General features: G+C 51.9%; 1 protein-coding gene across 1 annotated transcript in view; it reads left to right on the forward strand.

Annotated features, from left to right (window-relative positions):
- The window catches only part of VAV2 (vav guanine nucleotide exchange factor 2), an 89,873-nt gene that overhangs the window by 73,030 nt on the left and 4,955 nt on the right, over nt 1-11,888 (forward strand). The window contains exons 13-28 of the mRNA XM_031057289.1: nt 1,697-1,783; nt 2,661-2,746; nt 2,994-3,126; nt 3,770-3,784; nt 4,174-4,283; nt 4,937-5,038; nt 5,146-5,234; nt 6,014-6,030; nt 6,493-6,514; nt 7,671-7,798; nt 7,969-8,043; nt 8,572-8,624; nt 9,295-9,411; nt 9,528-9,615; nt 9,704-9,827; nt 10,686-10,772. Of these exons, the coding sequence (XP_030913149.1) occupies nt 1,697-1,783; nt 2,661-2,746; nt 2,994-3,126; nt 3,770-3,784; nt 4,174-4,283; nt 4,937-5,038; nt 5,146-5,234; nt 6,014-6,030; nt 6,493-6,514; nt 7,671-7,798; nt 7,969-8,043; nt 8,572-8,624; nt 9,295-9,411; nt 9,528-9,615; nt 9,704-9,827; nt 10,686-10,772 (1,333 nt within the window). The remainder of the gene's footprint in view (nt 1-1,696; nt 1,784-2,660; nt 2,747-2,993; nt 3,127-3,769; nt 3,785-4,173; nt 4,284-4,936; nt 5,039-5,145; nt 5,235-6,013; nt 6,031-6,492; nt 6,515-7,670; nt 7,799-7,968; nt 8,044-8,571; nt 8,625-9,294; nt 9,412-9,527; nt 9,616-9,703; nt 9,828-10,685; nt 10,773-11,888) is intronic.

Here is an 11,888-nt window from a genome sequence, read left to right on the forward strand (position 1 = left end):
TATTTTGTTTTTATTTTGTTTATTTTATTTTATTTTATTTTATTTTATTTTATTTTATTTTATTTTATATTTTATTTTATTTTATTTTATTTTAAACCCTTGTTGTGTTTTCAACATTTGATGACTTTTGGCACCAGCAGTTTTCTTTGCTTTGAGTTGGTTTTTTTTTCAGCTTTTAGCTGAAGCCTCCAAAATCCCAGAAAAAACCATCAGCAACCAAAAAAAAAAAAAAAACCAAATTGTAGAATCATGCAAATGTTTTGTGGCTGGGTTATGTCTCCCCACACAGATGCATTGTCAGCAGGAGCTGGCTGGAGATGCTCTGGGGGGCACCTCAGGGTCCATCCCTGTGCTCGTGGTCGCTTTGTTTTCCACCTCTGGCCTGCAGCTTTAGTAACAGGGCAGCATTTCCTGGCCCTTACATAAGCTGGGTGACCTTTGCAGCCGTTCTGCTGCCAGCCCAGGGGTGCAGGGCTGCTGTGGGGCTCTCAGTGGAGCTGAGGTGCTTTCAAGGACGCTGCATTCCCAGCCTGCTGCTGTGGCCTCAGATGAACGCTGGGCCTGGTGACAGCAGCTAAACCCCGCTGCTGGCCTCCTCACCCAGCACCACTGCTGAAAAATAAATGTGTGTTTGCTCTGGCTCTGCTGCACACTCAGCATCTGCTGCAGGAAGATGGTGATAAGCATCAGGGAGGTTTCTCTCTCCTCCTCCCCATCACCAGGAGAGTGTGGGAGCAGTTCCGACCGCGCTGGGCTCGGGGGGTTTGGGAGCCATTCAGTTTGGTTTTAATTGATCTGCAAACCAAGGCTTAACTTCCAAATGATGGCTTTCATCACAAGTCCAGCCTTTCTGTCTGCTGTGCTGGCAGGCAGCAGACATTGCTGCTGCCTGGGGTGGATGCAGTGACATTCCCAAAGGGATTCAGCTCCCTTTTATTTTGCTGGAATAGTTGGTTCTGCAAGGCAAGGGCAGGATTTGCACCAAAAAAAAAAAATTGTAGTGGGATTTTTTGGTGCAGGTACCAATCCTCTGCCTTGAAAATGCAGGACTGAGTGCCCAGTGGTGGTGGGGGAGAGGCAGCTCCCAGTGCAATTCCACAACCAACATTTGCAGGCTGTTGTTTCAAGTCCTGGTCGATGCTGGGCTTGTGTTTCCCTGCTTCAGAATCCTTTTGGTTGTGTCATTTCTCATCACCATCCCTGCCAGCCCTGGCCTGGTGATGTTACAAGTATTGTCACGTAGATCTGTGATTATGGGATGTGATTAACCCTCCTTGTGTTGGGGAGCTGAGCCAGGTCTGACCCGGGGGGATGTCTTAAAAAATCCCCTGCTCAGATTTAATCCAAGTTGACAAGAGCTGTTGTTGAGGTCAAGGAGGGAGCAGATAAGAAGCAAACAGGCACAGCAAATACACTCTGAAAGGTGCAAGAAGTTGTTCCAGTGGAAGGGATGGTTCCTTCTCTTTGATGGATGAAAATTTGGGGTTTGGGGTCGCTGTGCTGCCATGGATTCCTGCATTGCCATGGATTCATGCATTGCCATCTTCTGGGAAATGGAAAACATTGCAGCACTTGCCCGGCTCTGTCCCAGGCTGCAGTGGGGTCCTGCTCAGATTCTTGAGGGATTCAGGGAGCCAGGCTCATGTTTGATCTCCTAGGTAAAGTAAAAATCACTATTCACCCTTTTTTTTTAAAGGACTTGGCCATGTACATCAATGAAGTCAAGAGGGACAAAGAGACTTTGAAGAAAATAAGTGAATTTCAGAGCTCTATAGAAAACCTGGTAAGGTGGAAAATCCTCTTGAACCCAGTTTAGTTTGATAATTTATTATTATTATTTATTTATTATTATTATAATAATAATAATTTGGGTTTTCTGGCCAATTAATACTTATTCTGATGTGCTGAAAGATCCCCTTGCGTTCAGACTCTCTCACAATTTGCTGATGGTCCAGAAGTGGATGCTCCATCACAAAACTGCTTTGGCTGGGATGGAGGGTGGCAGCTCCTGCTGGTGTTACACTAAGAATGTTTCTTCAGCTTTTTCTCACATTATTAGTGTAGGGAGGACACAGAAGTTCCTCAAGATGCCTATCTGGCTTTATTTAAAAAGAGGTTTTCTTTTGATTTTAAGAGGACAGAGGTTAACTGAAAGGGGAGGAGAAGGGCTCATGTAAAGAGGCACTGAATCCCCAAAAATTTCAACCAGGTATTTTAAGGAGAACTCATCCTCCAAACTGCAGAGGTGTCAAACACTCAGCCGTGTTGTGGTGCCTCAGCAGACCTGGAGGGGTGCTGGGTTTGGGGGCTTTAAGCCTTGACTTCATTAGAAATTTTTAATTGATGGCTGTTTAACAGAGACAAAATCCTTAATTATTATGGAAACCTCTGAAAAACACCTTATTTCAGGTGGGGAAAGGTTTAGAAAAATGTTTTGGCTGCTGAGCCTGGGTGCCAGTGCTGGAGCTCTGGGGTTCCCGGGTGCTGTGCTCATGGTCGGGCTCCCCTTGGAGCATCCTCCCTCCCCTGGCTGGGGGTGCTGCTGCTCCCAGGAGCTTGGGCAGGGCTGGGAGCTGAATCCAGCCAGCTCTGGGCTCCCACCTGCCCAGGGCAGCGTTCCAGGCCGGGCTGTGGCTCTGAGCCCTGCTTTGCTCCTGCAGCAAGTGAAGCTGGAGGAGTTTGGGAGGCCGAAGATCGACGGGGAGCTCAAGGTGCGCTCCATAGTGAACCACACCAAGCAGGACAGGTGAGTGAGTGGCCCCTGTCCCAGTGTCCCCAAACATGCCCTCATCTAATGACTCCCCCTGAGCTCATTTCTTTAATTACTGCCTGGAATTTCACTGCCATAACCCAGCATCAGTGTGAAATCACAGCAGGACACAAGCGCTGAGCGCTGAGCTGGGGAGCTCCTCAGAACTTTACAAATCTTTCCCCTTGGATTTTTTAATGATGTGTTTGACTGGCTTGCTGGTTTATTTGCTTGCTTTGGGCAGGTATTTATTTTTATTTGATAAAGTGGTGATCGTCTGCAAGAGGAAAGGATACAATTATGAGCTGAAGGAGATTATTGAGCTGCTCTTCCACAAGATGACTGATGACCCCATGAATAACAAGGACATTAAGAAGGTAGGTGGACTAAGGATTAGCTCTGGAGACCGTTTTGGAGCTGTTTCAGGGTAGTATGTTCCCATTAGCCTTTTAAAATAGGAAAAAAAGCTGGAAAATAAATGCTCAACTTTCAAGGCAGCCTTAAATAGCGTTGGGAAATGTTTTTTAATGTGGGGCTGGGCTGGATCCTTGACCTGTGTCCTGGCAGAACAGCCCAGAGGAGGCTGGGGTGGTTGGAGTTAGGAGGGAGGAAGCTGCTCTCTGCTTTCTGGCCCAGTGTCAGGGAGCAAACATCAGCTGGGCAGGAGGGGAGGGCAGGGAGGAGGGAGGGAAGGTCCAGGATGTTCTTTCTCCCACAAGCTGCAGGGTGGAGGAGCCTGGAAAGGCAGCTTTGCACACCAGGCTGCCAGAATTGGCACTCAAAGCACTGAAGGAACATCATTTCCCTGTGCTTTGATGCTCCCTCTGCAGCCATGGAGGAAAACCCTCCCAGCTCTTGCTTTGAGGGAGCCCCTTTAGCTGAATCCACTCCCATGCCATGGGGAGAGCAGGTGGGATAAGGGACACTGAGGGTGAGAACAGCCAAGGGCTGCTGAGGGAATGCTGCTGGCTTTGTGTTTTAATGAAATCTCTCTCCACTTTGCTCTCCTATGCTTCCTAGTCCCATGGAAAAATGGTAAGCAGAGCACCCCTGTGGCTGTGGTGTGTTTGTGTGAGACAGGCTGGGCATATGTGCACTGGGCAGCTCAGATGCTCCTCCTGGGCTGTCACTTGCTGTCAGCCCCGGACAGAATGGCTGGGCAGGATCCAGTGGAGCAGAAGAATCTGGGTTCTCTCATCTGCCACCATGAAACCCTGCCTGCTCCAAGTGCACAGCGCCCAGGCGCTGCAGGCATCATTAACTGGGATATGCTGGAGAAACAGGGAGCTCTGCTTCCTCCTCCTGCTGTCCCTGGCCATGGCTCAGCTCAGGGGGCAGGGACAGGCACTCAGGGCAGGGCCTGAGCTGTGTGAGTGGAGCTGTGGTGTGTTCTGCTGGGAGTTCAGCTCTCTTTCCCCTTGCAGTGGTCCTACGGCTTCTACCTGATCCACCTGCAGGGAAAACAGGGCTTCCAGTTCTTCTGCAAGACTGAGGAGATGAAGAGGAAGTGGATGGAGCAGTTTGAAATGGCCATGTGAGCATGGGTGGCTGCTCTAGCCCCGGGTGCAGTAGCCAGGAGAGGGGGGGAAAGTGTTTTGGGCCATCAGGGCACTGCAGAGCAGCTCTGGCTGGGGAAGCTCGTGGGGGCTGGATGGAGCTTGGAACTGTTCTCTGAGCATCCCCAGCAAAGCATCTCTGGCACTGAGATGGGATATTGGGCAGGAATCCTTCCCAATTCCTTCCTTCCCTTCCCCAAAGGGTGGGCAGGCCCTGGCACAGGTGCCCAGAGCAGCTGTGGGTGCCCCTGGATCCCTGGCAGTGCCCAAGGCCAGGCTGGATGGGGTTTGAGCAGCCTGGGACAGTGGGAGGTGTGCAATGGGATGGGACGATTTTAAATGTCCAACCCAGAGGTTTCTGTGGTTCTCTGGAAGGACAGCTCACCCTGCAGCAGGAGCAGGGTGAGGAGGGAGGGTGGTGCTGCAGCACCTGCTCCTGGGCACAGCAGGGCTTGGGCTGATGGTTGTCTCAGGCCAAACCCATGACTCCTGTCCCAGGGGAAGGTAATGGGCAAAATCCCCTCTCCACAAGGAGATCCCTGATCTCCTCCCACACTGGATTTGGTGTCTGTGGTGTCCAGGCTGTCACTGAAGTGCCACAGGCTGATAACCCCCAGGTCCTTTCCCTCAGGTCCAACATCAAGCCAGAGAAAGCCAATGCAAATCACCACAGCTTCCAGATGTACACATTTGAAAAGACAACCAACTGCAAAGCCTGCAGGATGTTCCTGAGGTGAGCAACAACCTTCTGCAGTAAAACACGGAAAGAAAAATCTCAAAGCTGAGGCTGGATTAGGATTTTCTGACTTTTTTTAATTTTTTTTTTTTTTGGTGGCACAGAGGAACCTTCTACCAGGGCTATCTTTGTCCCAAATGTGGAGCAGGTGCTCACAAGGAGTGCTTGGAGATTATTCCTCCCTGCAAGATGGGTGAGTAATTTGATGAGCAGCTCATTGAATGATCTGAGAAATTCACTTTATCAAGCACTGGTGTTTGTTAATGCATTAAAAAAATACAAGTATGCTCCCACCCCGCCTGCCAGGGCTGTAATTCACGTTGGTTGATGGTTTAAAATACAAACAAAGCAGCCAAAATTCTCCAAAACAAAGAGTTAATCCCATGGATGGCAGGGAATCACAGCAGCTCTGTGCAGGGTTGGGATCTCCAGCTCTTGTGGGGGAGAATTGAAGAGTGAAATTCTTCACCAGCTGATGAAGATGAACTGATGAAGCTCATCTTGATCAGTTCTTCATCATTTACCAGTGAAAGCAGGAGGGTCTGCAGCAGGCAGAACATTTCTGATCAGCAGAGAGCTCCTCTCTGGACCCCAAATGTCCCAAAGTACAGCCAAAATCTGTGTCCTTGGTCTAAAGCGGGCCAAGCTGGGACTCCCCTGTGCCCACCCAGGGCAGAACCCTGGTGATGCTCCAGGAGGGGTCACAGGGGGGCTTTGGAAAGATGTTGGGTGAGGAATGGAGGGAGGGAGGAACAGAATTGCAGAACTTGGTGGCAGCGAGGGAATGGCCCTGTGTGGCTCAGTCCCTCCCAGAGCAGAGCAGTGACCAAAGTGTCCCCACCTCTGCTTTGGCCTTCCTGCTCCAGCTGCACAGCCTGGTGCTGCTCTGCTGGCACTCAGGGCATCAGAGAACCAGAAAATGGGGTTTGGTGCCTGGTAAATTAACCCCTTACCCCACCGTTTCTCTTGCAGGTTCTTCAGCAGACCAGGTGCGTGCTTTGGCCTTTCCCTCACCCCCTGTGTCCTGTCCAGCTCATGGGAAGAGCCAACCCTGGCCTCAGAGGGGTCTCACCTGTGGGACAGGACTGGGGACAACTGGGACAGGACTGGGACCAGTGGGACAGGACTGGGGACAGTGGGACAGGGCTGGGGACAGCTGGGACAGGACTGGGGACCGGGGGACAGGGCTGGGGATGGCTGGGACAGGACTGGGGACAGCTGGGACAGGACTGGGACCAGTGGCCTCCTCTCCAGCCTAGAACTGGCCCAGTTTAAGCAGCCCCAGAACCCTCAGGAGGTGCCAGCACCCAGCTGGGGTGAGCACCATGGGCTGGGGGGTACCAGGGAGGTCTGGGGAGGGTTTTTCTCATCCCAAAGGCATCAGGTGGGTGCTCATGGGGAGAGCTGAGGCTGATGTGTCCTCACTGAGTTTTTTTCCTCTTTCTTTGCAGGATTCACTGGGTGCAGGACCTGGTAAGGGCATTGCTGTGGGACAGAGGGCAGGGACAGGTTGTGGCTGCAGGAATCCCCAGCCCTGGGTGTGTGTGGGAGGGGGAGGCTCCTTCCAAAGCCAGGAAAGAGCTTTAGTGCCTGCAGAAGGGTCCTGTGCTCCTTCATGGCCAGCCATGGGGCACTGGGGACTCTCCTGCCCCTGGTGCCCCTGGGCCAGCAAAGCTGCTGCCCATCACACCCAGGAGAGCCTGGCACAACACCCTGGTGCCAAACCAAGCTCCAGGGCAGAGCAGGCATGTCCTGGCAGGGAGATTTGTTGCTGATGGGCAGCATCTTCCTGCTGGCATGTCCAGTGTGCTCAGGGCTCTGATGGGCCACCAGTCACAAAGGTTACTGCAAGAACTTTTTATCTTCCTGTGTTTAAAACTTGCCTGGACAGAGCTCTGGGCCTGCCCTGCCCCTGCTGTGGCTCAAAGGAGAAGAACAATTTGTTTTTGTGCTGTTTCTGATGGAAGGAAAGCCAAGCCTGGCAAAAAGAAACCTGAATCAAATTTGTGGTTAGGATAAAAAAAACAACAAAAACCAACAAAACAGGCACAGAGTGCTCTTGCTGGGAGGGGAGAGGCAGAGGTGGGGAGGCATTTTGAGGATAAACACTGTGGGTTTGGTGCACTGGGGGAAGTTTATTTAATGTGCAGTTGTTGGCGAGACAAGTGGACTTTGCCTGGGAGCTTCAGGGGCGTTTTGAGTCCCAGGTCCAGCTGATTTTCAGTGGTGGCTGAGTGTTCACTGCTCCCTTTTGCAATTGTGGGGTCACTGCTGGGCCTGGCAGGGCTTGCTGCTGACCAGGCTCCTCTCCTTGATTTCCCTCTCCTCTCCTGCATTTGAGCTCCTTGGTGAGGCTCAAATCCAGGTGCAGGGCTGGGAGCTGGAGCTGCAGCTTGGCTGGGTCCCGCCTGGGTTTGTTTTTGCTCAGGGAACTCAATCATGCATGTAACTGCAGGAGCCAAGAACATTCACTGCGGACACCATTCCTTTCTGCTTTCATGTTTGCTGCCCCTGAATCCTGCCTGCTGTGCCCTGTCAGGGGATGGGGAGAGCAGTCCAGGAGGGGTGGTTCTCTTTGGGTTTTCTTCAGCTGGGACAAGGTTGTGAAACTGTTTTTCTTCTCTGCCAGGTCCTAAAATGGTGGCTGTTCAGAATTACCACGGGAACCCAGCCCCTCCTGGGAAGCCAGTGCTGACCTTTCAGATTGGGGACGTGATGGAGCTGCTGAGGGGGGACCCCGACTCGCCGTGGTGGGAGGTGAGGGTGATTCCTCTTGGGAAGCTCCTAAACCAGGGACTTCTGCATTATCCCTTTGATTTTGGGGCTTTCCTGGTGCTGGGGGTTGGGAGGCAGCTCGGGGCCTGTCCCCACCCCTGCCCAGTGCCACCAGTGCCCGCCCCAGTGTGATGCCCAGCTTGGCCTTGCAGGGGAGGCTGCTGCAGACGAAGAAGTCGGGTTATTTCCCCAGCTCCTCAGTGAAACCCTGCCCCGTGGATGCCAGGGTAAGTGCCACACAGGGATGGAGCTGGCACTGCCAGCTGGGTGGGACTGTCCCTGTCACTGTTCTCAGCCTTCTCCTCGAGACCTCAGCCCTTCCCTGGACCTTCAGCGAGGCCTGTGCCTCACAGGGGAGGTGGATCCCTCCTGCCATGGTGCAGGTGGTCCCAGCCCTGTTCCCAAGGCTGGGCTTGGCATCATCACTTCCAGCTCTGTTCCTTCTCTGACCCAGGAGCAGAGTGCTGCAGAGCAGACCCAGTGCAGGAAAACTGCATTTGGTTTCTTTTAATTGCTTTTCGCTGCTTGCTGTAATGTTGTCAGCTGCTTCCCAATTAAAAACCACTCAGGTAAATGAACAAACACAGCCGGGAGCGGGGAGGGAAATGCTCAGCTACAACACTGCCCTCCTCTGCCCAAGCCCAGAATCTGGGGATGGCTTGGCAGAGGGAAGCCTCCCGTGGAGAGGAGCATCCCACACAGCACAGCCTGAGGAGCTGCTGGCTCTGGACTAATGAGCAATTCTCCATTTGCAGCCCCCCAACAGCCGGCCGGCCTCGCGGGAGATCGACTACACAGCCTACCCCTGGTGAGTGGGCACAGACACACACCAGCCTGGCCTTTTGGGTGCTGCTGGCTCAGGAATCCACCCCAGCAAGGGATTCCTCATGCAGAGCTCTGCATCCAGCTTTCTCTGTGGCCATGGAGCTGCCCCCGTGGTGGCTGGGAGGTGTTGAAAGCCCTGGCAGCAGCTGTGGGGATTTCTTCACTGCTGGAGAGGGTCAGAGGCAAAAAGAGAGATGTTGGTTTCTCTTCCCATCTTCTGTGCCCAGAAAGTGATTGTGGGAGGGAGGTGGCAGCGCCTGCCTTGGCAGGAGAGGCTGTGCTTGGCTTGCCTGCTGCTCCTTCTCTCCAGCTGCAGCCAGGTTTATGAATTCATGGATATAAATTAGCCCTGCTCTCCAGCTCTTGCTGAGGCCTCATTAACCTGGAGGCTGATTCCCAATTAGTGGGTTTTTCCAGGTGTCAGGTACTTCAAAGGGAAGAGGCCACTCTCTGTGCGTGCTTCAGTGGCTCAGCAGCTTCTTGTGTATCTCAGGGCACTTCCCTTCCTGCTCAGGATATTTCAGATGTTGCTCCACTTGCCTTCCGTCCTTCATGCCTTTAAAAAAGATGTCTCTTTTTATCCAAAACATGCCCGTTCAAAGATACAAGTTCATTTTAATGAATGAAATGGACTAATTAACCTCTGGGCTCAGGTTTGCAGGGAACATGGAGAGACACCAGACAGACAACCTGCTCAAGTCCCACGTCAGTGGCACCTACCTGATCCGGGAGCGGCCGGCCGAGGCCGAGCGCTTTGCCATCAGTATTAAGTGAGTAGTTCCCCCTTTAGGAACTCAATAATTCAACATTTCTCACCCACAGAGGACAAGCCAGGGCTGGAGCACGTGGCTGTGTTGTTTTTGAGTGCCTTTGCTGTCATTGGCAGGTTCAACGAGGAGGTGAAGCACATCAAGGTGGTGGAGAAGGACAACTGGATCCACATCACGGAGGCCAAGAAGTTCGAGAGCTTGCTGGTGGGTTCTTGTTCCCCCTTGTAGCACTGGCTCTGCAAGTCATGCAGGGGGTGGCAGAGACAGCCAGGTGCCTCTCCTTCCTTCCCAGGAGCTGGTTGAGTACTACCAGAGCCACTCTCTGAAGGAGAGCTTCAAGCAGCTGGACACGACTCTGAAATACCCCTACAAATCCCGGGAGCGCTCTACCTCCAGGACCTTCACCCGCTCCCCAGGTAACACCCAGCTTGGCTCTCGTGGAAAGCCTGCCCCTTCCTGCCAGCTCTAGGAGCAGTGGATGAAGGAATTGACAGCTTCTCTCTAGGGTTTGAGCTGCTCAGTTTGCAGATAAGTCCTTCAGGGCTGGTGGCGTTTTCAGGATGGGTCTCACCAGAGGTGGTCAGGGGGGTCTGGCCAAGCTGGGGCTCTCTGAAGGGACAGTTTTTGCTGGGACAGGCTGGTTCCCCTCCTGTGGTTTTCCACCCTGTGGTTTGCCCACCCTCTGGTTGGGAGCAGGGATGTGATGTTCACTTTGTGGGATTTATCCTGGCTCTCCCACCCACGTGAGATTTTTGTGTTTTAATGGATCTGGTTCCAGTGTCACTTGTGGTGGTTTGAATCCCAGTGGGACTCCTTTAATGGAGATGATAGGTGAAAGGGTAAGTCTGTGTCTAAAAGAAAGGAAAAATCAAAATAAATGGGAAGAAAAAAGTGCAATAATGCAAGATGTTGTTTTGTCCAAAGGCCCGAGTGTAGAACTACCTGCTTTGTGGGGAAAAATAACTTCTAAATATTTTTCTCCATGGTATATTTAGAAAAGAATATCAAAGGAAGACAGGTTTTAGAAGTTGGTTAAATACCTTTTTGCATTAAATACAACCCTAGGATGAATTTTGAGCCCCCAATGGCTCTGGGGCTGTGGCCAGACCTTTCCTCAGCTGTCCCAGCTTGGAGCCCCTGCACAAGACCCTCTGCATGCTTTGCCCTGTATCCCTCCATCAGCTTTTAAAGCATTGCACCTTGTAATATTTTATTTTATTTTCCTTTTTAATGCGTGTTCTGCCTCTTTCTGTTTCTCTCTGACCTCTTTGCAGCCTCCTGCGCTTCCTACAACTTTTCTTTTCTCAGTCCTCAGGGCCTCAACTTTTCTTCTCAGAGCTCCTCCAGTCCCTTCTGGTCAGGTACCAGTGCCTCTCCCTGCTGGAGAGACCTGCCACCATCCCCAGCTTGAAAGCCATCACCAGTGGGACCTGTGGGGTCCCCCCCTGTCCCTCCATCCCCACAGGCAGTTCAGGGGGTCCCCAGTGCTGCCCTGGCAAATCAGTTAATTAGCTTAATTAACCGTGGCTTGGTTGGCAGCAAAATGCACTCCCCAAAATCAAGGCAGGGAGGAGATGGACTTGTTGCTGTTTGAGAAAAGGGGCTAAAATTAACACAAAAAAAAAAGAAAAAAAAAAAAAAGTGGATGTAGCACTTTGGGATCTCATGATGTACTTCAAGCTCCACCTGCTTATCCCATGTGTCTCACCCTGAGCATCAGCATCTCACCCTGTGCCAGCCTGCCCCTCCTTGTGCTCCAGGAGAACATCCCAGGGTTTGAGCTCTGCTGTCTGGGGCTGCCCAGGAGCCCCTTGCTGAGGGGACAGGGACACAGCTGTGCTCTCAGGTGTGTTTTGGGGCTCAGTGTCCCCACAGGGAGTGCAGTGTCATCCTTTCCAGGCTGTCAATCCTCCCTCCTGATGGGATCAGAGCAAAATCCTGCCAGAGTTTCTTCCCATTGAAGTTTTTATCTTTCAGTCTCGACAGAGAAAATCACCAGCAAAGCCACATGTGCCTCCCTTGGGGCTGTGGTTGGGAAGAGCACAGAACTTTTCAAGCACAAATCTGGGATTTTGAGATTCTCTAACTGCATTGAAAGTTTTCTGTGTAGCAAGGGGCTCTGAGCAAGCTCCTGATGACAGAGCTCAAAGCTGCCGTGATTTCTGACCATCCTCCAGCCTGGCTGCCTGGCCAGGATGGACAAACCCTCCAGTGGTTGCACATTGTGTGTCCAACACCATCATCATCCTCATCTCCTTCCACGCCAAGAGCTGAAAACCTGGGCAAAGCTTTCCCTCAAACTTTGTTCAACCTTGGTTTGCACACTTTTACACTTGAAATTAACCCTTGGAAATCCTGGGAGAAAGAGGGGAGTGAAGCACAGCATCCCCTCAGGATGTTTATTTCTTTTTTGTGAACTTCAGAGGACGTGCATTTTTTTCCTCTTCTGCCCATCCCATCCCTCCACTGTGCTTCTC

The sequence above is a fragment of the Geospiza fortis genome, unplaced genomic scaffold (genome assembly GCF_000277835.1).
Source record: "Geospiza fortis unplaced genomic scaffold, GeoFor_1.0 scaffold27, whole genome shotgun sequence".
Lineage (NCBI taxonomy): Eukaryota > Metazoa > Chordata > Aves > Passeriformes > Thraupidae > Geospiza > Geospiza fortis.